The sequence below is a fragment of the Typopeltis vanoorti genome, chromosome 21 (assembly GCF_054136105.1).
Source record: "Typopeltis vanoorti isolate ZY-2024b chromosome 21, IOZ_Tvanoo_1.0, whole genome shotgun sequence".
Classification (NCBI taxonomy): domain Eukaryota; kingdom Metazoa; phylum Arthropoda; class Arachnida; order Uropygi; family Thelyphonidae; genus Typopeltis; species Typopeltis vanoorti.
In genome coordinates, this window is record NC_143569.1 from 62,933,198 (window position 1) to 62,957,252 (window position 24,055).

Below are 24,055 nucleotides of genomic sequence, written 5' to 3' on the forward strand. Positions count from 1 at the left end.
ATTAATAACAATAATCCATAGCCGGCCTGGTTGGCCGAGTGGTTAGCGTATCCACTCTTCAGTTCTGGGAGAGTGCATTAGAAAACAGGCTGAATACCAATATCATCAACAATAATTCACGTGTACCCTGCGCAAATGAGGAAAATTTATTTTGCGTTTAGAAGAATTTAAACAAAATATGAATATTCTCCAACTGTTATGCTGGAAGAAAACCGCCGTCCCCCCCCCCCCTTGCACAAGACCGGATAACTCACATTCAGATGAAAGGCTTTCCGAGTTCTAGACGGGATTCAAACCCAAGACGTTGCGATACAAACTGGGTTAAGGAGGTTTTCGTTTACAATGATTTTTGTGAAGAGTGCTTTTGTAAATAGCTCCATGAATCCTATTTATCGTGAAAAAGTATTCAGAAGAAATAGGATTTTCACAAAATTAGAAAAATTTTAAAATCTAGTGTGTATGTGTAAACTTCAGCAGTCAAATAAAAATATTTTGTAAGAATAGCATCAATTTACCAAAATTCCAAAAAAAAACTCTGTAGCATTGAAAATTCGACACTTCTGAATTAAAGTTATTAGTAAAAAAAAAGTGAAATAAGTACTGTAAGTCTTAAGAATGAGTAATTTTATAGCAACTTCATTAACTGGAAATAATTTTCCAATTCTGTTCGCTGCTACATTACTAACGAACAGACACTAGCTCTTCTGTTCTATATATTCATATAATGTGACAATAAGGGAAGGAAATTCTTACTCGATATAGTTGTTGTTCAGCGTCCTCTAGTCGACCAGTAGTCCTTATGATTAACGGACATAAGGGGCGATCACTACACAGCCAACTGGGTAGGCTAAACATTGATTTTTCTGAGACGACCTTAAGAAAATGGGAGAAAAGACAATATCATTAACATCAAATTACTTCGAATTAGAATCCTTTTAATACAGCAGAAATAAGTAAACAAAACTCACCTAATTTTATACAATAACTTACCTGTCTACATACCCGTATTGTGCCTTTCAAATGATCTAAACCCTCCATTTCAAAATATTTGAAGAAGTCCCTCAGTTTTTCTTGTTGACTTCCACTACACAAATCAAAGAATAAAAAGATAGTTGACAGTTCAGTTTTCGTTATTTTCAGTATCTGTTAACTATCAGTTAATACAAATAGTTAAAAAGGCAGGGGAGCAAAAAGGTACTATTTGTTAACATACACACAGAACTTTGTCATCTCTTATCCCCCCCCCCCTTTCCTTATCAGTTATTCAGTGTTCTATGTTTGGGAACCTCTGTCATGCTTTTCATATGAAAATATGGAATTTCTTTCCAGAAAAATATAACATTATATCATGTAAAGCTATGAGGTAAGTGTATCACCTCTGTTAAGTTGTGTTTAAACACAAATGACACTTACTTTAAAAATTTCAAGTTGAGTCACTATTATTAGGTTGATAATATTAGAGCATGCAGCTATATTTTGCTGTTACTCTGAAAATAGGAAAGCAAACTTAGACCCATTACAAATAAAACTAGTATCTCGGTTGCATATATCAGATAACAAATGCATCGCCTTAGAACTATTTTGTATGTATGTATGAGCTCACCGATGTATTAAATCAAATGTCATAAAACTGCCATTAAAGCAACGGATAATAATGGAAATTCATCTTAATCTTTGTCTTATTAGCAGTGCAAAAATCAAGGATAGTATTTCTATAAGACTATAAATTGGAACTGATAAATGATAATTTTGAGAACTACTAAGAAGTCCTTAATAAAAATTATTTGTATTTAAATAAATCAATTTTGGTGCTTGCCTAGCCTCATAGTAGTAACTTCTACAACTTTATGTTGTGGAAGTTACTAACAGGAGAAAGATGTTGCTTCGATTCAAGTTTCCGGTTAGAGAAACTTTTCTAGATCTTTATTGTAATCGATTCGTGTCGGCCGATTTTGGGCACAAGCAAATTTTTTTCCTTTCAGAAGAAAGTATTTTATTTCCCCTCCCCCAAGTTAGTCGAACGGATAATGGAATAAACATTAATACATACCAATAAATACTAAGAATGCATTCCTTAGAATTCAGCTGAGTGCATTTCTGAGGAATGCACAGTGAACAAAAAGAAAGACCCCATCATAATGTTTTTGCTATGAACAAACATTGAATGGATTCGGATTTATTAAAATTATGACTGAAATAAGACCAGGCTTTAACCTTTCTGAAGCTAAGCTCTATTGAGTAAATCAAACTGGTCTACCTCGTCCAAGTAACAAACGCGAATCTAAACCTATTTATTGTTATGATAGAACTGGTTAACTTTTCAACATCACTAGATCCATCAACTGTGTGTGTGTTCGTTCTCAGGTGGGCTTGTCTTGAGAAGAGTTTTCCAGAAACCATGCCACCAACTCATTAGCTCCAGTTGAAGAGCTTTTGGTATTCTACACGGAATTCGAACTCAGCTTTTTTTTTCTAATCCATATTTTCAATAGCTATTGATCTACCTATGTGCTATGCTACGTTTACGTACTAGTTTAATGCATTAAAAACGCCCAGAATAAAAAAAAAAAAAAACATTTTTCAAATTCGTTGCTTAGTTTTCGAATGAATACCGAGGTAGCTAAAAGGTATGAGGCGAGTATATTGTGTCAACTTTCAAGGGGAAGAACGCAATCATCTCCATGCAAAACTTATTACATGGCGATATTAAACACTCCGAAAACAAATGATCTGTCACACAATGCTTATAAGAATAAATTAAATTTATGGGTTATTGAACGACTTGCGAAACATTCAGTAACGAAATTTACAACCTTGGGCATTCTTCCAAATGAGTTTTCAGCGCGTCGTTGCAATGTTCGCAGTTCATTGCGAAAGCAGACCAGGAATTTAACTCGCTATTGGTTGGAACCAATAGCGAGTTCAAACCCATCATCATTCACCTGAAGAACTAAATTTATAAAACTCTGTTCAAGATATCTGCCAAAACGATGTTAGTACATCCATCCTCACATGAGCATTCCATGACTCACCCTAATGAAGGATTACCTACGTTTCTGTTTCAAATCATGTGATCATGCCTTGGCAAATATATCGTGAACAGAGCGATATTCTCCCCTGCCTACATTCAGAACTAAGCTAGAACGAAAGTTCATCCCCCCCCCCCCTAGATAACGCTGATTATTATTTTTTTACTCTTGAAAATTGGCTCAAGAATGCATGCATATATAAACAAATGTCACCTGACGACTCTTACCCAGAGTAAACACAAAGGAAGGAATACAGTCGAGTCATGCAAGTGAACATAATGGAATACAGGATCGTTTGAATAATTATAATTAAATGCTATAAACTCGGTATACCTGTATATTTAATAATAATACAAAGTTGAGTGGAGATGGTCCGGCTACAGAAACGCAAACCGCACGTTTTCAGGTAGAATTATTACTATTTCACCAAACCTTGCTGAACTGTAAATTGAAATTGTGAAAAACTGAACTGCTTGTTACTCAGAATCAGTGCTTTTGATGTTACAGGATTTCCCATTGACATGGTAGCAGTAGTTGATTTGCATTACGTCGAACTAACCAGGCTCATGATATCACGATAAATAATATGCAAGTCTCTAACATAAAAGCGAAGTTTTATAAATATTTCGCCTTCCTAGTCTCTAGATTATGTAATAAATCCATCATTAAAGTATCAGTAATGTCATCAAATTGAATACCTTAAGACTTTTCTAAAGACGCCTTTAGAAACTATCGAAAGTTAATTGTAAATGGTTTTTTTTTTTTTTTATGTTAGGAGCCTGTTCATCTAATTAAAACTGCGATTTTAGTATTCTCGTGCACTAAGTGTACGAGAATGTAGCATAAACTGAATATCTTATTTATTAAGAAAATAGATTTTAATATTTTCTACAAATTAATGGAAGAATATTATAATTTGAGTATTACAGTTTTCATAAAATGCTATTTAAATAAAAGGGTATACACTATGGTCACGCCACTCATGTATTTATTTCTAACAACCCCAAAAAAGTTGTTCCTGCTGACATTAGATGGGGTACTGAGCTGTGACAAGCGCGAAGTCAACAGCATGTCTCAGCTACTCTCTTATACATGTACCAGTCTCAGCTACTGGTAATGTGCAGTCGATAATGACAGGCATATAAAATCGTTGTTTTGGCAAGTCTATTGATTGCTGCTATTGTCTATAATGAAATAATAAATGAACGCGTTTATAAATAAGTTACTATTTTAATAAAATGATTAATAAAATTCTGAAATATTCCTCCAAGAAAGCGTTTAGTAGCATATTTGCTAAAAATAAAAAAATAATAATAAAAAAATCACAACTTTAAAATATGTGAATTTAAAAAAAAAAAATCACATTACATCGATGAGTTTCTTTGTTTTGCACTGCAAAGCAAAATAATTCATCGATGATAATTAAAATATCACTTGCTCGATCCTGACTTATTGTACTGAATAAATATTTAAAACCAAACATTAAATGACGTTTCATAAAAAACATCAGTCTGTTCGATTTTCATTATAATAGAACTGAATTTCCTCATGACAATTATAAACACCTTAAATCGATGGGTGGTTTCAAAATCCTCGATAAATTTCATCTCCCACTTAAAGACAATCATAAACACCCATCTTCACGGTGGGATTTGAACTCAGCCTTTTAGCTAGAGAGCAGATACGCTAACTACTCTACTACAGAATACCATCCATTACATTTCTGAATTCAAAGTAAATCAGTAGCAAGGACAATGAGACATTTGCTTTCAGGTGAATTGATTAAATTTGAATCCAACCCACGACGTGAGAAACAACGTGGATTTTCAATTGAAAAGTCTCATAGGAATACGGTAATGTTTTTTTGTTCCCTCTCAGACAATGTTAACTGCATCTGTGAATGTTTTAAATTATACATAGTTAACAGCTATAGTGCACTGGCTGTTATCATGGCCATCGAACTGATTTTATCACCGCTGAATTGGTGTCCTCTACTAACAGCCAGTCTGCTCGTATCGTTCCATCATCACTTCTACTAGTTCTCCTCTAACTTTTCTATCATCCGCAAACAGTTGACTCCCTCTTTCTCTCTGAACCATGCACAGTATCATGCAAGTTAAGAGGCCAAGGGCGAAATCCTTTGGGACTTCCATTGTTTATTCTCCTCCGAAAACGACTATATACAGCAGTACAGAGGCAGGAAGAGAAACAAGAAATAATAGGCCTAAACATTTTCTCTCTCTTTATTTTACTTCTGCTTTTGTTAAGATATCGTTTAGCGGTTTCAATTAAGTTGCGATAATCTCATTTACTTTTGGTAAATGACTTTATAACTAAAGACTTTATAACCATGAACTTTTTCTTCCAATTTCTAAAGACTTTCTGTATTAGTAACATACAAAAGACAATATTTTTGGACTTTTAAAAAATGCTTTATACCTGCTATTGGACACTTGTTCAAAACTTCGGCTATGATGAACCACAACATTTGTCACTTTTTAATAATTATTAAATTATCTAAATATATCGTACTGGGCATTTTTTTTTTCTCTCCAGAAAGAATGTGTATTTGGTCTATACATTTTCGTTAAATAATTATTTAGGTTAAATGTAGATCTGAAGTAAACCGAAAGCTAATCGTGATTTTTATTAAAATCTAAACAAGAAACATGGCGAAAAGTAATGATGTAAGATGGCGCTTCACAATAGAAAGAGTACAGAAATGTCATTCAGTTGTCATAGCAACTGACCATAGACAGGTTTCTGGCTATGTATCGCACATAGGTTATGTATGATTATTTTTAACATGTAATGCTTTGCTGTTTTCTCATAAAACGGTCCTATTTAAAAGAAAATTAAGATCACTTTAAAATATTGCATTACAATAAAGCACATGCACAGTTTTTATATGGTACGGAGAGAAGGAATGCGAAATGCATTTAAAAAAGGAATATTCGATATGCAAAATCGGATATTCTGAATCTCTCTCTCTCTCTCTCTCACACACACACACACACACACACACACGAGAAAGGTTCATCTATTGATAATGAAAGGATGCTTACAGCTGTCCTTGAATTAATCGTTGCGGTTACAGATGTTTTAATGGTTGGAAAAATCCAGCGACATAATGACAGTCTTTTCCGTTTCGTAACATTTCGCTAATATAACAGCGACGTGTCATTGAAATGCTTTTCACTCGTTTACTTTCTCTATTTGTGCGCTGGCAAAATGGTATTTAAAAATACATTTTGCTGTTTACTTTCTGAGAAACAATCAACCAGAAGTCTTGAGATACGTCTTCTTAATTAGAACCTTACATTCAAGATTAATGTTCAATGAGGCGTCTGAACGATATCATCATAAACCTAAAAATACTTCAACTGTATTCTAAAATTCCACAATCCCTCGATTAGTGCAGCAATAATTAAAAAACAATGTTCAACACAAAATAAGGTAAATGGTTCTAAGATTTTTAAAGCATGTACCAAAATTTTTAAAGCTATTTTTCATTGTAATATGATTGCAAAGGATAATCTTTTTTTGATTCATACGAAATAAAAGCATGTGCATAAACAAGTGAAAAAAAATTACGTAATGTCTCTTTTGAAAAAAATACTGATTTCCTGTGCTTGTTCGTTCTATAAATACTGAATGCTGGGAAATTATAGACAAATGAAATTAAAATACTAAATTCAACAAACTAAAAAATAAAAAAATAACTTACTTTTCAAGGTGACGGAAGAATTCTGAAAAATTGAAATCTTGTAAAGTTGGATGTGTCTTGATGGTTCTTTTAGGGAATGTCGAAAAGAAGGCATTTGCAATCAGTGATGCAATAAAGCGGCGGTCTAAAGAAGTTACTCGATCTGAAAGGAAGGAATATCTACTTCGAGTTATTTTATTCTTTCACTGTAATATTATGTATAATGTATAGTTTATATTATAAATATTTATATGTATATTTATATATATATTTGTACATTTTTTTAAAAATATAAAATAGTTTTTCATTTACATATAAAAATGCACAAACACACACATAAACGAGACAATTATCTCTTATATTTCCTTTGTCATGAAAATATCATCGATATTACATTATGCTAGAGCCTCTGTAGCTCAGTCGGTATAAACGAAGATCTTTGGTCGGAAAGACCTGGATTCGATTCTCGTCCGTGACGTGGGGAATCTTTATCTTGTCTCTTTCAACTAAAAGTGAGTTAGCCGATCTCATATGGTGGTAGAGGGTTTTTTTTTTTTAATAACCAGAAACTCGGATTTTTCGTCCCTCAGAACAGGCAAACCGGCCGGTAAACACACACGGATTTATAGTTAAAAAAATACATACTTAAAAAATCTCTCATTGGAGGGCTCAATCGGTTCTAAGGAACGGATGAGGAAAATTGAGGGAATTCCACACACAACAACATTATGCTTTCATGAGAACAATAGGTTCTGTTTGCATATCCCAGAGGAGTCAGTGTTTCCGACAGGCTGTTATCATCCCAGAACGTTTAATTTCTAAATATCTATGTGGGCACTTGGAAATCTGGTTTGGAGTTCAGATAAATCAGTGTTTCTCAACCTGTGGTCCGCAGGCAGACTTAAATTAATTAAATGAATATATATATTTTTTAGTTATCCAAACAAATCAAAATTGAATAAGTAAGTAAAAATTATAGAAATCAAATGGAGATATAAAAAAATTGCGTCAGAATGTTCAAAGGAGGAAGCAATAAGACTACATTGTTCACTTCACCCCTCTTTTATTACTGTCATTCTGGCACTACAATATTTTGTAGGGCAGAATGACGAATAATAAGAGGGGTGAAGTGAACAACAATATAGCTTTATTGCTTCCGCCTTTCCTTGCTGTTTTGTCAGATTTGAAGTGAACATGTTATCCACATTTCAACCAATTGCTTACTGATTTTTATTATTGAAGGTTTTCCTCCTTCAACCAAGGCTCAGTATATCTTCGGAAGTGCTAAATGATACTTGGACAAACTGTGTCGCGAGTTAACCCCAGTATTTATATATTTTTCGGAAACGTTTTTTAATAATGGAAAAGTGCCTTAGGACTAGGACTTAGAAAAGAAGAGCAAATAAAACAAGTGATGCTAACCCTTGTGATACACCTGTTGTAACGGCGAGTAAATCTCATACTATTAAAGTAGAAGAAACAAGCAGATCAAAGAAAAAATACAGCAGGAAATATAACAGTTCATATTTAGATTCGGGTTTACATAGTGTGGAGATGAAAGTGAACAGAAACTTCAATGTGTTTTGTGTTATGAAGTGTTGTCGAACGAGTGCACGAAACCTGCGAAACTCCGACGACATTTAGAAATTAAGCATTGTGATGTGAAAAATAAGCAAATTAAAAAAAAAAAGGGGAAAAAAAGCCAATTTCAGCGACTCTTACGATATTAAATCATGAGGAAGATGTAGTTTCGCCCATGGGTTCGATTAATAGCAAGGCACTGGAATCATCCATCTCTTAAGTTTGTGCATAGCGAAAACAGGGAAACCTCATTCTATCGAGGAATATTTTTGTTACTTCCAGCTATAAAAGATGTGGTAAAAACTATGTTTGGCAATGAGTTACTAAAAGATGTTGATTTGATTCCTCTTTCAAATGACACTGTCGGTCGCAGAATTAATGATACGGCAGGTGACGTAGAATTGAGTTAATCGAAAGAGTTAAGAGCCCTTATTATGCGTTACAAATAAACGAGACTACTGATGATACAAATGATGCGTAGTTAATATGCTATGTAAGATATGCGCATGATAACAACATTCATGATGATATTCTGTTGTTTTGTAGAACTTTGCCATCCCGAACAACTGGAGAAGAAATATTTCACACTCTCAATAATTACATAATAGACAAAGGGATCCAGAGGGAAAAATGCGTGTGCTTTTGTGCTGATGACGCTCTCGCCCTTACTGGCAGGCATAGTTGGGAGTTGTTTCTATGGTCAAGGAAGAGTCTCCGGATATGAATCGGGTCTATTGTTTTGAAACAGTGTATGACTTAGAGAAAGGTTGGCCTCAAAAGGAATGAAACCAGAATTTGAAACTGTGCTATACAACGCTGTAAAGCTAGTTAATTTTAGTAAGGCTCGACCGTTAACAGGTTATTTTCAGCACTCTGCAATAAAATGGGCAGTGAATATATACAACTATTTGCTTCATTCTGAAATTCGCTGGCTTTCCAGGGGAAAAAGTACTAACAAAATCATTTCAATTAAGGCACGAAGTTTTATTATTTGTAAATTAACGTAATTCTAATTTTGCATCACTCCTTGTTGACGAAGCATGGTTATCAACACTGTCCTATCTTTCAGACATTTTTTTCGAAATTAAATGAACTAAATCTCTCCCTTCAGGGAAATTCTTTAACTGTTCTTGATGCCTACAACAAAATAAATGCATTCGACAAAGGAAAAAAAAAAAAAAACTGGTGTTATGCATTAGTTATGTAAAAGATAGATAATTTGCACCTTTTCCAACATTGGAATCCTTTGTGTGGAAAATGATCTTTCTGTTGATTCTGAGTTTCTGGAAAGAGTTGGCGACCACCTCAAAACTCTGAAACATATTTTCCGAATAACTTTTATAAGAAATTTCTGTTGGTTCTAGATCTATTTCAGGCTTATAGTCACGAGAACGACCTTTAAAAAAAGACAGTTAATTGAGCTTTCAAGTGACAGTAGGTTTAAAATACAAATCCGTGATCTTGGTTTGGTTCGATTCTGGATCTCGCCTTCAGTAAGACGTGAATTTCTTGAATTATTCTGAAGCAGCACTGAAAATCGTTTTCTACAAGCTATTTTTGTGAGAAAGGATTTTCATCGCTCCTTCAAATAAAAACAAAATACAAAAATCGTCTTAGTGTGTGTGTCGATCTTTGAAGTTGACCAATATTGAGCCAGATATCCAGTAACTCTGCAAAGGCCGAGAAGCTGAACCATCTCATTAAAAGTAAGTAGTAAGATAATTATAGAGTATTATTTATTTGGCCGATTATTCTCATTACTGGTTTTGGAATTAATCCATTTCCAAAATCGGACAAAAATCAGGGATGAAACGAAAGTTACGCAAAGTGACATCACGGTTAGGCTCAGCTCTGCTGGTGAGGAGGAGATCTGCCCACGTCCCGTTTAGCGAAATTCCCTATCTCGTACGGTCGCTTGCTATGCGGCCGAGCCCACCGATTCCGTCGCATGCAGACAAGAACATCCGTACGGTCATGGATTGTACAGAAACACACATCACAACGTAACGGATACAAGCCGCACACGGGACGGATATAAATAAAATCACTACACGATTAACGAATCCGCCAGATTTACGATGATCATTGCTGTGCCTCTGGATAAAACAGGATGGATATAATTAAAACCACCATCATAACACGATTAGTAAAAATCACATGCGTATGGTGTGTGTGTGTGTGTGTGTGTGTGTGTGTATATATATATATATATATATATATATATATATATATGGCATACGGTCGCAGGCAGGAAAATGCGTCAGACCACGTGGATGGCATTATGCGATTGACATCATGGGTTTGACTGTTTATAGATATCGGGAAGGACCTCACATAACAGAATGCCTTAAATTTTTTTTTTTTTGTTGGTCATGGAAAACTCGTCAGGGAAATAAGGCGATTCGTATCGGCTGGAAGTGAGTGTATGTGTGTGTGTGGAGGGGGCATCAATGGCTTTGGGATGTTCCGAGTGAAATTTTTGGGTATATGCAGGGGATGGTTTGGACAGGAAAAAGGATGTCATCCATGATGAAAGCTATGGATGACAGGTTCGTATTCGGTATTATGATGAATGGAGTAAGATAAGAACAACATTTTCCCCTCGTCTTACAACACACACAGCGAATGAAACAGTTTACATGTCGCAGGTAGAATCAGAGAGTATGTGAAGATAAAAATTTTTTGTAGGGCTTCATGAGAATGGGCAGATGAATGGGGATAACATAAAAAATATAAAAGTTGCTGTGTGTAGATGAAGGCATCAGCGGGACGGCGCTGACAATCCCCATGGTACCAACGGCGCTAAAAAAAGTTGTTGTGGGGTGAGCTTAATGAGTTTGGGAAGATGAATGGGGATATCAGCGGTACGGCGCAGACATACCCATTCATTTGCCCACAGCAAATCGGAAACTGATATCTTTTATTTATTTAATAAAAATTAAAACTTTGTTCAGTGGTGATACACTTTTAATCGTTTACTTCCAACTTAATTATGTTTTCATATGTATTCAAAACATGCTTTTAGATTTATTGTGTTATAAAGAGCACAGTTTTTCCAAAATGTTGGTAATACCTATATATTTTTAACAAAAAAATTACATAACTTAGTGGTCCGTAAAATTGTTTTAGGCATTTTACTGGTCCTTGGGCTTAGAAAGATCGAGCAACGCTGACATTAAATCCATTTTCTTTTTTTAATTTTAATTAAAATTACTCCTAATTACTTCACAATGATCAATCACAAATTTGGAACTGTAAAAATCTAATCATTGCGATGTTTTCATTGTGCAACATCTAGCCGGAAAAGCTGGTCACTTCTGAGAAAATTAGGTGGAGCAGAACCAACAACACACAAAACAACAGCGATAACTCCTGATCAAATAGTTAATCATTTATTGAAAACCTCCAAGATACATCCCAGCTCTATCAGGAAAATTACTGTGCAATCTTCCATCAGACAAATCCTGAAGACGGGCCCCGAGTTTCCTGAACTTGTACACCCAGTATCTCAGGAAGAGGTACAGATAACCTTAAAACTCACCAAGAATGAATGGTATCCTCCCCGAGTTTCTAAAGCATCTCGGTCAACAAGGCCAAACATGGCTGACCGCCGTTTCCTCAGAAATTATAATGACTGGAAAACTACAAAATCTGTGGCGGGAAGCCAAAATAATTGCCATGCCCAAACCAGGGAAAGATCAAAATTATGTGAAAAATCTACGACCTATCTCCTTGCTTTGCTCCACCTTTAAGTTCTTTGAAAGAATTCTCCTTAAAAGAATTTTACCACTCATCGAAAGGGCATTCCCGATTGAAAAATCTGGCTTCAGGCCGGGAAGAAGTTGCTGTGACCAGGTCCTGGCAACACAGATTGAAGCAGGCTTCCAGAAGAAACTTAAATCTGGAGCCACTTTCATTGACCTAACATCAGCCTATGACAGTCTGTATCAGAGGCCTCCTAAAGCTAGGAAATATTGTAAGGTGAAAAAAAAAAATCTCCAGCTTTTTAAATCCATTATCTCCAACAAAAAGATCCGGGTCCATATTGGCGGAAAAAAGGGCAGGCCCAGATTCCTTCACAACGGTCTCCCACAGGGCTCTGTGTTATCCCCTTTACTTTTTAACATCTACTTGTACGACTTACCACATACCAGCTCAAGCAAGTATATGTACGCTGATGACTTGGCGATCCTGCATCGATCTACCTCCTTTGCCAACCTGGAATCAACCTTGAACACAGACCTGAACATCCGGGAAGAGTACTTCAAGCAGTGGTACTTGAAGCCAAATCCAACAAAAACTGTGTCCACAGTATTTCACCTGAATAATGCAGAGGCAAATCGACACCTCAACCTTTCTTTCTGTGGGAAAATGGTAGAACACGAGCATCACCCGAAATACTTTGGAATGAGCCAGGACAGCAGCCTAACCTATAAAAATGCACATCACCAACCTGTCCAAAAAAATTAAAACGAGAAACAATATCATTTCAAGACTTGCTGGAACAACCTGGGGTTGTGGTGCAGAAGTACTATGGTCGTCTGCACTAGCCCTCACATTCTCTGCAGCAGAATATTGTGTCCCTGTCTGGGAAAGAAGTGCACATTATAGACACCTAACTAAACTCTACCATGTGCACAATTAGTGGGACAGTGAGAAGCACCCCTCTTCTCTCCTGGCTGCCTGTCCTATCTAACATTGCTCCACCAAACATACGAATAAGAAGACAAGTCTCGATTAAAGAATTTAATAAAGCAATGAGCAACCCACTCCTGCCCCTGCACCAGATTTCTCATAAATCCACCTAGTCTTCGCCTAAAATCTAGAAAGCTTTTCTAGTCCATGGACGAACTCTCTTCAACTGCTCTGCCATCAACACCTGACATGTGGAGAGAATACTGGTCCAACAATCTCCAAGCAAACGGCTTCCTGGTAGAAGATCCCTTTGCTCTGCAGCCTGGTTTTGCTCTTCCTAGGAAGATTTGGTCATCGATCAACAGGATAAGAACTAACCACGCAGATGTGGCCAGCTACTACATAAATGGGGCTGTTAGACCACCTTTATTATGATTGTTTTCCCGTGGCTGAGACGATTACTCTTATTGTGAACGACTGCCCAAGGCGCCAATTTCACGGTGGTGAAATTGGCTTTCCAGATTGGACATTGACCTGTAATGTTTTTTTTTTTTTTGCCATAAGAATAAATAAATTGTGCAACATATAGTGCAGCTCAAGTGAAATCGGCCAGTCAGTTGAATAAAGTATAGCCGTCCTACACACATCATCCCTTGAGTCGGGAGGCAACAAAATACCATTGCAAGCTTTATTTTTTTCCCCTGAAGGCTATCAGCCGATAGTATTTGAATTGCAATAGTTTTCAATGAAATATATATTGGGCTTAATTGTTGGAAGCGCATAATGCTATGTCTGATATGAGGACAATGGAGTTTGAGGAAGGAAAAGAGAAAAAAAAATCTCGGAGATATTACCGGTATCATAACAACAAAAACACAATGTACAATTACAATATCTTAACAGAGTATAGGCTTAGTTTTAATTACACCTGATTCAGTGGGTTACTGTATTTCGTATACTAGCAGGAAAAAATAAAAAAATTCAAATTGTGTCGGATAGTAAGTTTACACATACACCACTTCATTCTTGATCACTATCAAAACGACAGCTTTTCATAGTACTCAAGTGGCCTAAACAGGCGATAGTAATCGGGCTCAGAAAGTTCCAGTTTGTATTAAGGAAGATGTAGGATTTCGGTTCATAACGTCCGAGTATGAAGGGGCGAGTTCGTACTTAAGACGGCAGTTCTCAGAGAGAGCAACAACTACGCGGATTTACCGTAGTGGATCTGTTTACCGTATCCTCTTTGCTGATAACTTTTCTGTTGAAAGTTGTGATTATCGCCCCCCCTCCCCTTAACAGGATAATACATTTGTTTTCATTCCATAACTATTTCGTTTGCTCTCCTGTTCGTAATGGTAGATTCCAATTGGCAACAGGCCTAAAGAAGATGCCTTATTTCTCATCAATTACAGGAGATTATAGATATACAAATTGCTCTTCTGCATTTGTCTAAGAGTTATTTGGGAAATCTTGTACAATTTTTACAACTGTGAACTTTGCGGTAGACGAATTCGTAGGCAGAATCGTGACCAATACTACCATTGGTTTACTATTTCCCTTGTCGAGAAAATGTAAATTTTTCAATGTTTCATCAGTTGTTGATAGACTTCCTGAACGTTCTTCACAAGAGGTGGGTGAAGATGCGAATTTACTAGCATGCCAGCTTGTTGATCGAGTGGTTGGCGTATCCATTCTCCAAACACTAAGTCGTAGGGTCGAATTCCACTGTGGGCATGGGTATTTCTGAAAGTTTTTAAGTGGTAAATGAATTTTATCTCCTGGTGTGAGACTATTACCCTGTTTTTTTGGACATGTGAAGTACCTTAAATTCGTACCGTGTCTGGTCTCTAGAACAGAGTATGTTTATCTCACCGGCGACACTAATGTGCTGTAGGTGTATAACCTATCATGGGTGGGATTCATAACACACACACACAGTTTGCTGTTGCAAAATACTGTCATCACAATGTACTGTAAATCCTTGAAATTTTATACGTACCACACTTCTAACAAAATCTGAAGAATACTGTTTTTTTTCTACGCATATAATCGGTGGAGAAGTCCATTCAATTGTTACAAGTCAACTGATTGGTCAATGTCAGATTTCTCGTTTAAATAACAAGGAAGTTTTGTATTTACCGTTATAAACACATTTAGCAGTGGACCTACTCAGGTAAAAAAAAGAATATCTTATGGGTGCTTTGACTTTAGTTAAATTAATTTATTAATTTTTAAAATTAAAATTTTAAATTATTTTAATTTAGTAACTATTATTATACTTTGCTTGCTTGGTTGGACGAGTGGTTAGCGTATCTGCTCCCCCACTAGCAGACTGCGGGTTCAAATTCCGCCGTGGGTATGGATGATGGGAGATGAATTTCATTGTCCAGCTCACTGGAGGCCTGAAGTAGTTTGAAGAGTTCCATGTTTGGTCTCTAGAACAGGGTTTTCAGTCTATGTAAAAATTAAATATATAAAAGAATGAAAAATTAATAAATAAAAATTAATAAATAATAGGGAAAAAAATTCTTGGCCCACCTACGATGGAGTCTCATAATAAACAAGTAAATATTCCAACGTCTTTTATTCCCCAAAGGGATTGGCGGGATCCCCCTTTATCACTAACTTTTAACCACGTCGTGTATTTTATCAATATGGATAAAATACACCACTCCTCTACACTTCGTATCAATCATATATTTCAATGTAATATCAATGGTATTACAATTTTAATATGCCTTTCGCATCCATGGTAACCTAGACGTATACATACGTCTTGGCTGGTTGGGTGGTAAAAACTAGTGAGCAGCTAGTCTCCATACTTAAAGCATTTACTAAATAAACCCAAATTATCAATAAATCAAAGCTTTTCAAGAGAGGGAAGGATGGAGGGATTGAGCGAGAGAAAGAAAGCACAGAAGCCAATTGCACATCTAGCGCCCATAAATCCTACAACTCGTATTACTGTCTGTAATAGTGCGAGTTCTACAGTTGATTTTCTTGAGATGTAGAACTAAAAACTCGAGTTTTTGTGAGGGGAAACCCTATTTGCTTGCTAGAGATGGACTGACTCGAAAACAAATCGAAGAAAAGTTATCAAAGATGTAAACCATAATTTTATAGCTGATTTTCAACAACCCATTTTAGGAAAGGATTGAGATTTTAAAAAAAAATTATAAATGATTTCTATAATTTCTATTTATAAATTATAAATGAATTCATTTTGGGCTTAATGCAGTATATGATGTCTAGATGAATTCCAGATGTCACCATCCTGTGACCATGATTACCATCCAGTCATTATAGTCTTGTTGTATCAACTGAAGGACATACGAATTTCCAGAAGCTATCCATGTAAATTCTCTGGGCATTTTTCGCTATTTTTTTTTTTTTTACTCTTCTTCTTCGGTGCGTCTCTCTCTCTCTCTGTCTTTTCACTTGTCTAAATAACCAATCTTTTAGGTTGGTTATTTAGACAGGTTGGTTTCGCTCTCTTCATATGTGTGATGTCTGGAATGATTAATAACCAAGAAGTCCTTTAAACAAACATAGTTAACATCAAAATTGTATTAATTAAACACTTCAAGTAGCTAATGACAAACGCTAAACATAAGACTAAGATGCTTACCTTCTTGTGGTAAATAATAAGTAAATCCTCCAATGGGCTTATGCAGACGGAGCCGCAGAGCATGATTTATGAGGTTAGGCAAGATGATCTTGAAAATTGTTTCGTATTCTTCCTTCTGACAGGTGTCTGTGAGAAATTTTTTAAGGTTATCAAAACGAGTGGGATCAGGCTGTTTCTGGGGTACATCGTCTGGATCTATTCCTATACTGAAAAGTAAATGAAGATATGTCATATTCTTTTAGCATGTTTTTTTAAAGTATTAGACAACATGTAATAATATAACAATACTTAAAATGCAAAAGGATCAGAAGCAGTAAATGTATGAATATTATATCATACATTGAAGATAAATTAAATGGTATTTTTCAAGAACTGGTAAGTTAGAGAAATGTTTGAAAATTCTTACTGCATACGTTTTCTGATATCTTTATTAATAAAAAGGCTTGAATTTCTGTTTTGTTTTATTTCATATGACAAACTTTCTCACAACTGTGTATGACAGACAAAAGAATTAAATCACGTGACAAAGGGACTTTTTTTTCGCTTATGGAATCAAATGGCGAAATTATAGCCCTTTTCCCCGTTTTTTTTTTTTTCCCCTTAAGATAAGGAAGTGTAATTTTCTGTTGACAGTAATTTATAACTGATACACCTTTATTTAACGGCATATAACAGCTGAATAATCCTCCCTACAACACCTAAGAGATTAGCATAGATTTTGTAAACAAATAGGCATTATTTGTAACAGCTGCTGTTGGCAAAAGCTTACATGGGAGGAAGGTGAGAGTTACTGTGGCACAGTGTTTAATCAGTTAGTATTGTCATCCATGGACTAGTGGCGCACATGCAGCGTTTGTGGTGTGTTTTTGAATACAAACAGAAAATAATTCTTACTTTGACTAGGAAAGAAGTATCCCCCCCCCCACTTTTATTCAGTTAAGAATTGGGATTAGTTATAATTACGGTCGAAGTAACCAAAGCTATGAAGCCAGTATATTATGTCAATTAACTGTGTATGCTCTCCAGCCAGTATGCCTAATTTGAGAGTTAAATATTCCACTTTCCGGAAGGAAGAAATATTTGATATTTATCGTAATGTGCTATCTGTGATATTTATTAAAATCGCTCAAGTCACCTTGACTGTGGTTTAAACAGAGCTGTGTTTAGAGGCAAAAAGCATTCGAAACTATGCAAAATTACATTATGTACAAAGGACTATAAATAATCTACAGTAAATGAACGAAACGCGTCCGTACTCAGCTGGTGTGATAATTGATGTTCTTTAATTTCTATGATTACAAAGAAGGGAGTGATCAGAAGTAAAGTTACATTTTCCCCTCGTGATGATCATATTGCTAGAGAAATTATAAGTCAATGGGAAACGTTTTCCAGTGGGAATTTTTCTTTTGCTGTCCTCTTCGACAGCAAAAGAAATATTCTGATTACTGTCAGATTATTTCTTTTGTCAGAAAGTAGTCAGAAAATAGTAGGACAGTGGCACGCTGTTATTAACACTTAAATCGCACATTCCCATCATTGGAATCAGGAACCAAAGCGCTTTGGTGATAAAGTTGGAAGGGTCAATCGACATGCGCTCTTTGGTTGGAAAAGATGAGATGAGTTCGATTCTCAAGAAATTTTTATATATGTGCTTTTTCACATGAAGGTGAATTAGCCAGTCTTGTTACGGTAACGGAAGGTCCCCCCCCAGCAAACCAAGCCAGTCGTCAGAGAAAATAGACGCAAGTCTGTCAGAGAGAAAGCGAGATCATAAGTTTAATACAAGAACTTTTAATTCAGACACAAACAGTACATTTTGTAAAGTACAGCACCACATGATTTAGCAACTTCTTGAAGCGTACATGAATGCAATTCTTAATTATAAAAATAATTCGGTTATTGGGATGAAATTGAAGTGAAGGATGAATTAGATAGCTAACAGTTATATTCATCTATATTTTAAGTATTGCCGAATGATCTGATGCTAAGTTTCAGACAACTTACAATTTGTCTAAATTACTCTTTGCATTAAAATTCGCTTCTAATTACTATTAAATCAGATACAAGGAAGCGAAGCATATATAGCATGCTGTCAGAATACAAAAAGTCATGTCCATGACCAAAATGCCCTGATTAATAGCAGTTAAGATTATTACTAAATTAGATGAATCAGCTAAGAAAAAACTACAGTACTTTGAGATTCTAGTTTATGAATAATACAAGACAATAGCAAAGCTTTAAGGAGTGCCACCTTGACAATACAACATCGTCGCCTTGAAATCTGAAAGGCTTATTACTTCCCCTTTTTTCGAGGGAAAAAAGGTGGAAATGTTTGTGATCCGGGTGGTCGTCGAAGGGTGGAGAATAATGTAGCGCTAGAGAAAGTTTTTTTTTTCTTCTTCAATAACTGCATTCTTTAAATGACACCTCAGTAAAAAGGTTCTGTAAAATGTAATATTGTCTAATGGCAGAATGTACAGAAAGTGGTTACATCACAAATAAGTCAGTTCATCTCCTTAGACAAAAAATTTAATTTGTCTGATTATAAAATTTAGCAATTTAATATTGCAATCGTTAAAATAAAAAAACTGTGAATACCAATAAAACTGAATTATGATTTTATGAATTCAAAATATAATGTTCATTATTAAATAATAATATTTTTTGGTTTACCGATCAAGTGTTGATCAATTTTATTAACTGAACCAACCAGTTTCGCATCACAAAGGACAACAAGACCCTTCAAGATGAGTTAAAATTTATTTCCAACAATTTGTACTTGAACGGATATCCAAGAAGACTAGCCAATAAAATCCTTTTCTCTGAATCACCACAAAGAGAACAAGAAGATATTCAATATATAAAAACGATTGCAATTCCGTTTGTAAGGGGCATCTCCAACAAGCTCGCCAATCTCCTCAAACAACATAAAATAAAAGTAACATTCAAACCAATAGAATCTATTAGTAAACTACTAAGATCTCCAAAAGACAACCATCCTTTCTACAAATATGCTGGAGTTTATAATATTCCATGCTCATGTGGCTCTAGTTACATCGGACAGACTTCGAGAAGTCTCGAAATCAGGAAAAAGGAGCACATTGGCTATGTCAAAAACAACAGACAGGATATTTCTGGCCTATCGTCTCATTTCTCTACAACTAACCATGTCATCGAGTGGGACAAAAGCTGTTCCCCTTACATAGAGGAAGATTACCATTCAAGAATTTTCAAAGAGGCAGCCACAGTCGCCCGTTCTACTTTCAACCTTAACAGAAATCAAGGCCTAATACTCCCAGAGATATGGAAAACCCTAATCAGAACCTTAAAAGAAATGAACTTTAATACAAACTACAGAAAGTTCCTCAGCAACAGCTAGCTGATCCTGTACACGCGATACATGTTTCACTCACGTTTGATACTATTTTATTTGTAATTATTCTAGTCAGTGTTTTACAGTTATTCTTGTCAGTTTGCAGTTACGCATAATTGTGAGATTGTTTAAACCTCTATGTAAGCGCTGAAGATGCCAACAGATAAGTGTGGCGAAACTAGTTGGTTCAGTTAATAAAATTGATCAACACTTGATCGGTAAACCAAAAAATATTATTATTTACTAATTTATGATCAAGAAAATAACCTTCATGATGAATGTTCATTATTATTTGTAATTTATGGAAGTCACAAAAATAATATCTGAAAATTTTAAAAAGACAAAACGTCACTTTTAGAGATTGATCAAAATACATAGAATAGAATTTCGGTAATGAAAGATATGACACAAATTACTCAAATTATTAATGGTTAACTTTCCCTCACTTTCTGGAATGCAAAATATATGCGTCATACACACACACACACACACATATATCCTCATAGCTATAGATGCGTTGGGATAATATAATCACTCAGCCAACCAACTAGGTCGCCTAGGGAGTGCAGTATGGTAACTTGTTTGTGATGGGAGACAAAAGACCGTTTATGAAACTCTTCCGACAAACTGCACTGGGAAATTTTAGAGAATGATTCTCTATGCAGTCTGATTCATGACGTAATCTTTGAGCAGACATTCTATTTGATTCCCGAATGTCCTGGATAACCTTGTTGTAAAATTTCATATACTTTTGCCATCTTTTTAAGTTTGCACTTGGTGCACACGTTTGTTCTTTATTCTCTCTACCATCTTCTTTTCTTGCATATTTTTGATAACTTCTCGTACTTGCATGCAATATTTTTAAGCAGTTGCGATATGGGCGAAGGAGATGAAGTGCGCTAGTGTCTTGTTTTATAACGGTATCGAAAAATCCTTTCCCCCCACAAAAAGTGACTTCTTACGCATTCTGCTCACCTTCCATTTCTACTCTTAATATATTTGATTGCCTACGTTCTACTACCGTATAGTTTTACTGTCTTCCCTATTCTGAATCTCCCATAACACAATAAGCTAACATTTAGCATGTTCCGTAAGAGGATAGATTGAAGATTTGTGGGCTACAAAAATTGGCAGATAGAAGGAAGCGACATGATAGAAACATTCAAGCTACTACAAGGGTTTTATAGAATGGAAGTAGGGGAACTTTTTCTGTATATGGAAAGTGGTGACAGAACAAGAGTAATCATTGGAAGTTAAGTAAAGTTTCAGGTAGCAAGCCTGTGAGATCTAGATTTTTTTTTTTTTTTCTTTCTACAAGGGTGGTGAATGAGAGGACCAGGTTGTCTGAGGTGATCGTCAGTTCTTCGTCGGTGAATTAGATTAAAAAGAAGTATGATAGACGCTGTGTTAATAATGGTTAGTTTCTTACACCCATGGTGAAATTTTAGTTACACTGTGGGAGGTACGATAGGTATATTGTAAACGATGTTTCTGGGCTTTCCGCCACGAGTCTTTGGACTCCATAGAGATACCCGTTAACAATAATAATGTAAAATTCCAAATAATATTACAAAAGGTATTCTGAAAAATTAAATTATACTGACAAGGAATTAGATTCCTGTTTTCATCCTCGTTTTGCATAAAAGCGGGAAAAAAATAAATTAAACAGTACTGAAATATTATGTAAAATAGACCAGTTTTTATAAAATCTTTCATTTAATTGCAACTCTTGACGACTGTACATTAGCATATACATATTCCTATAATCGATACATTACGTCTTGAAGACTATCCAAATTTTTTACTATTCACAATCCCCCCTCCCCTCTGATGCTTAGACTTAATAGTGACTTACCTGCAAAGATCATGTATTTTATGTATTCCAGCGATTAGTTGTTCTGCATTTTGGGCGAGTCGTAGTTGGCTTAAGTGACGTTGAATCTCTGTCCAGCTCGGCATATCGCATGGTAACAATACATGTGCCATCTGGTGGAAGTCTTGGCATAGATGCACGTGTCCTGAAGAAATCGAAGCAGTATTAAAATTTGACTGATCATATGATGTCCAGCGCTTTTTTACAGTTAAGAAAAGTACTAAATGATAGACTACAACAAATGGTAGGTTGATTAATCAGTTGAAATAATGATTGGCTTGCATTTATTTTGTTAACACAGGGGAACAAGGAATTATTTCGAAAATCACTACAAAGTTGGTTGATGAATATATATATTTATAGAGCGAGTTATTACAAGATTTATAAGGTGCAATTAAAATCAAGAGCAAATAAAAAATTTTCCGAATGAGGATTATGTAATATTGATATAAATCCAATTTCGCCTGCTGCCACACATAACGTATGTGTGGCAGCAGACGAAGTTCTTATACACAAATAAAAGTAACTGATACATTAATTTACACAAGATGAAACAAAGATTTCATTTTGCGCATACTCACTGTTCAATATGTAGGCCTAGTAAAACGCATAAACTATTTTAGTATTACTACAGTAGATATAAATAAGCAAAATTCTCTATCTGATTAATAACTAGAAGAATAATCTTTAAATTATACCACTGCTTCTTCATTTTAAAACTCTCTTTTTTTCTTTTTGTCACAATACTTAAAATCCACTCTTACGTGTTCAGTGCACTTTTTCACGGGGAGGGGGGGGGAAGAGAAATTATGCAGATAAATAGTCTTCCATTAAAATTTCAAGACTATTTATTTTACTTTTAGAACTTCAGCAATCAAATAATAATCACACCACCATCATACTTTAAAAATCATAAAATAAATACGGAAATTGGATTCTGCTTATCCGGCATTTTTTTTTATTATTTGTCAATTTTAATTAATTTTATTATAATATGTTTAGGTGCGACCCTTCTGATCTGAAGAGTTCAAATATTTATTCTAAGAAACTATGCTTTGACTCTTGCGACATAATTACGTCATTCTTGATATGTCACCTCCCCCTCCCTAAAAAAAATGCCGAAAGTCCAGATTATTTCATTATTTCCTCTTCTCCATTATGTAAAGATTGCCTTCTAAGTCCACGGTTATGTATCGAAAAGCCAATCCTGGTAATTGAAAACTGAAAGTCTGGACTCTACATACGAGTCTCGTGTGTGTGTGTGTGTAGTGTGTATATATATATATATATATATATATATATATATATACACACACACACACACGAGATATAGTGGAATTACTGAGCGAGCACTTTGCAAGAGTACATCATCCAGGTGGTGACATTGCAGGAATGGAAGAACCAACAGCTTATACTGGAATTGTGATGAAAGAAGTAGAGGTAAATAGTCTATTACAGAACCTCAATGTCAATACATCTGTGGGATTGGATGGTATACCAGCTCGTGTAGTACGTGAAGCGGCTAAAGAATTGTCTGTGCACTTGACCATTTTGTTTAATTTGAGCCTCGGGTCTGGGTCAGTCCCAAGGGGGTGGAAAGAGGGGAAAATAGTTCCGCTGCATAAAGGTGGTTCCAAGGCTGCTGTTGAAAATTACCTGCCAATCAGCATAACAGGAATCGTTATCAAGGTCTTGGAGAAAATAGTCAAGAGGAAAATACAAGATTGGATTGATGAAAATGGGTTACTGTATCGGGGACAGCATAGTTTTGTGAAGGGTAGGTCATGCCTTAGTAACTTACTCACGTATTATAACACAGTGACAGTTGAACTGGATAAGGGTAATGGATTTACAGTGATTCTACTGGACCTTGCTAAGGCCTTTGACAGGATACCACATGGAATTCTAATCAGTAAAATGCAGCATATGGGGATGGATATAGGGTTGGTGAGATGGATAGGAGGGTGGTTGACGGAGAGATATCAGAGAGTGGTTTATTCAGGAGTAGAATCCAAAAGACGGCCTGTGACTAGTGGTGTGCCACAAGGATCTGTTCTTGGACCACTGCTGTTTAATTTGTTCATTAATGATATAGGAAAGGATCTGGGAGGAACAGTTCATTTGTTCGCGGATGATGCAAAGTTGATGGCAATAGTGAATGCAGATGATGTTAAAATTTTGCAGGATGATTTGGATAGATTGGAGGTCTGGGCTAAGGAGAATGGAT

The 24,055-nt window shown here is 35.5% G+C and overlaps 1 protein-coding gene across 3 annotated transcripts in view; it reads right to left on the minus strand.

Moving 5' to 3' along the window:
* Positions 1-24,055, minus strand: part of LOC150094916 (uncharacterized) — a 61,071-nt gene that overhangs the window by 28,452 nt on the left and 8,564 nt on the right. For 2 of the 3 annotated variants that reach the window (XM_090410983.1, XM_090410982.1), the window contains exons 2-6: positions 21,811-21,973; positions 16,583-16,788; positions 6,757-6,898; positions 991-1,084; positions 754-873 (exon numbers count right to left, since the gene is read on the minus strand). In XM_090410983.1, the coding sequence (XP_090267109.1) occupies positions 754-873; positions 991-1,084; positions 6,757-6,898; positions 16,583-16,788; positions 21,811-21,941 (693 nt within the window). In that variant the 5' untranslated portion in view covers positions 21,942-21,973. Of the gene's footprint in view, positions 1-753; positions 874-990; positions 1,085-6,756; positions 6,916-16,582; positions 16,789-21,810; positions 21,974-24,055 lie in introns of those variants that run through there. The other variant, XM_090410984.1, reaches the window with a different exon arrangement.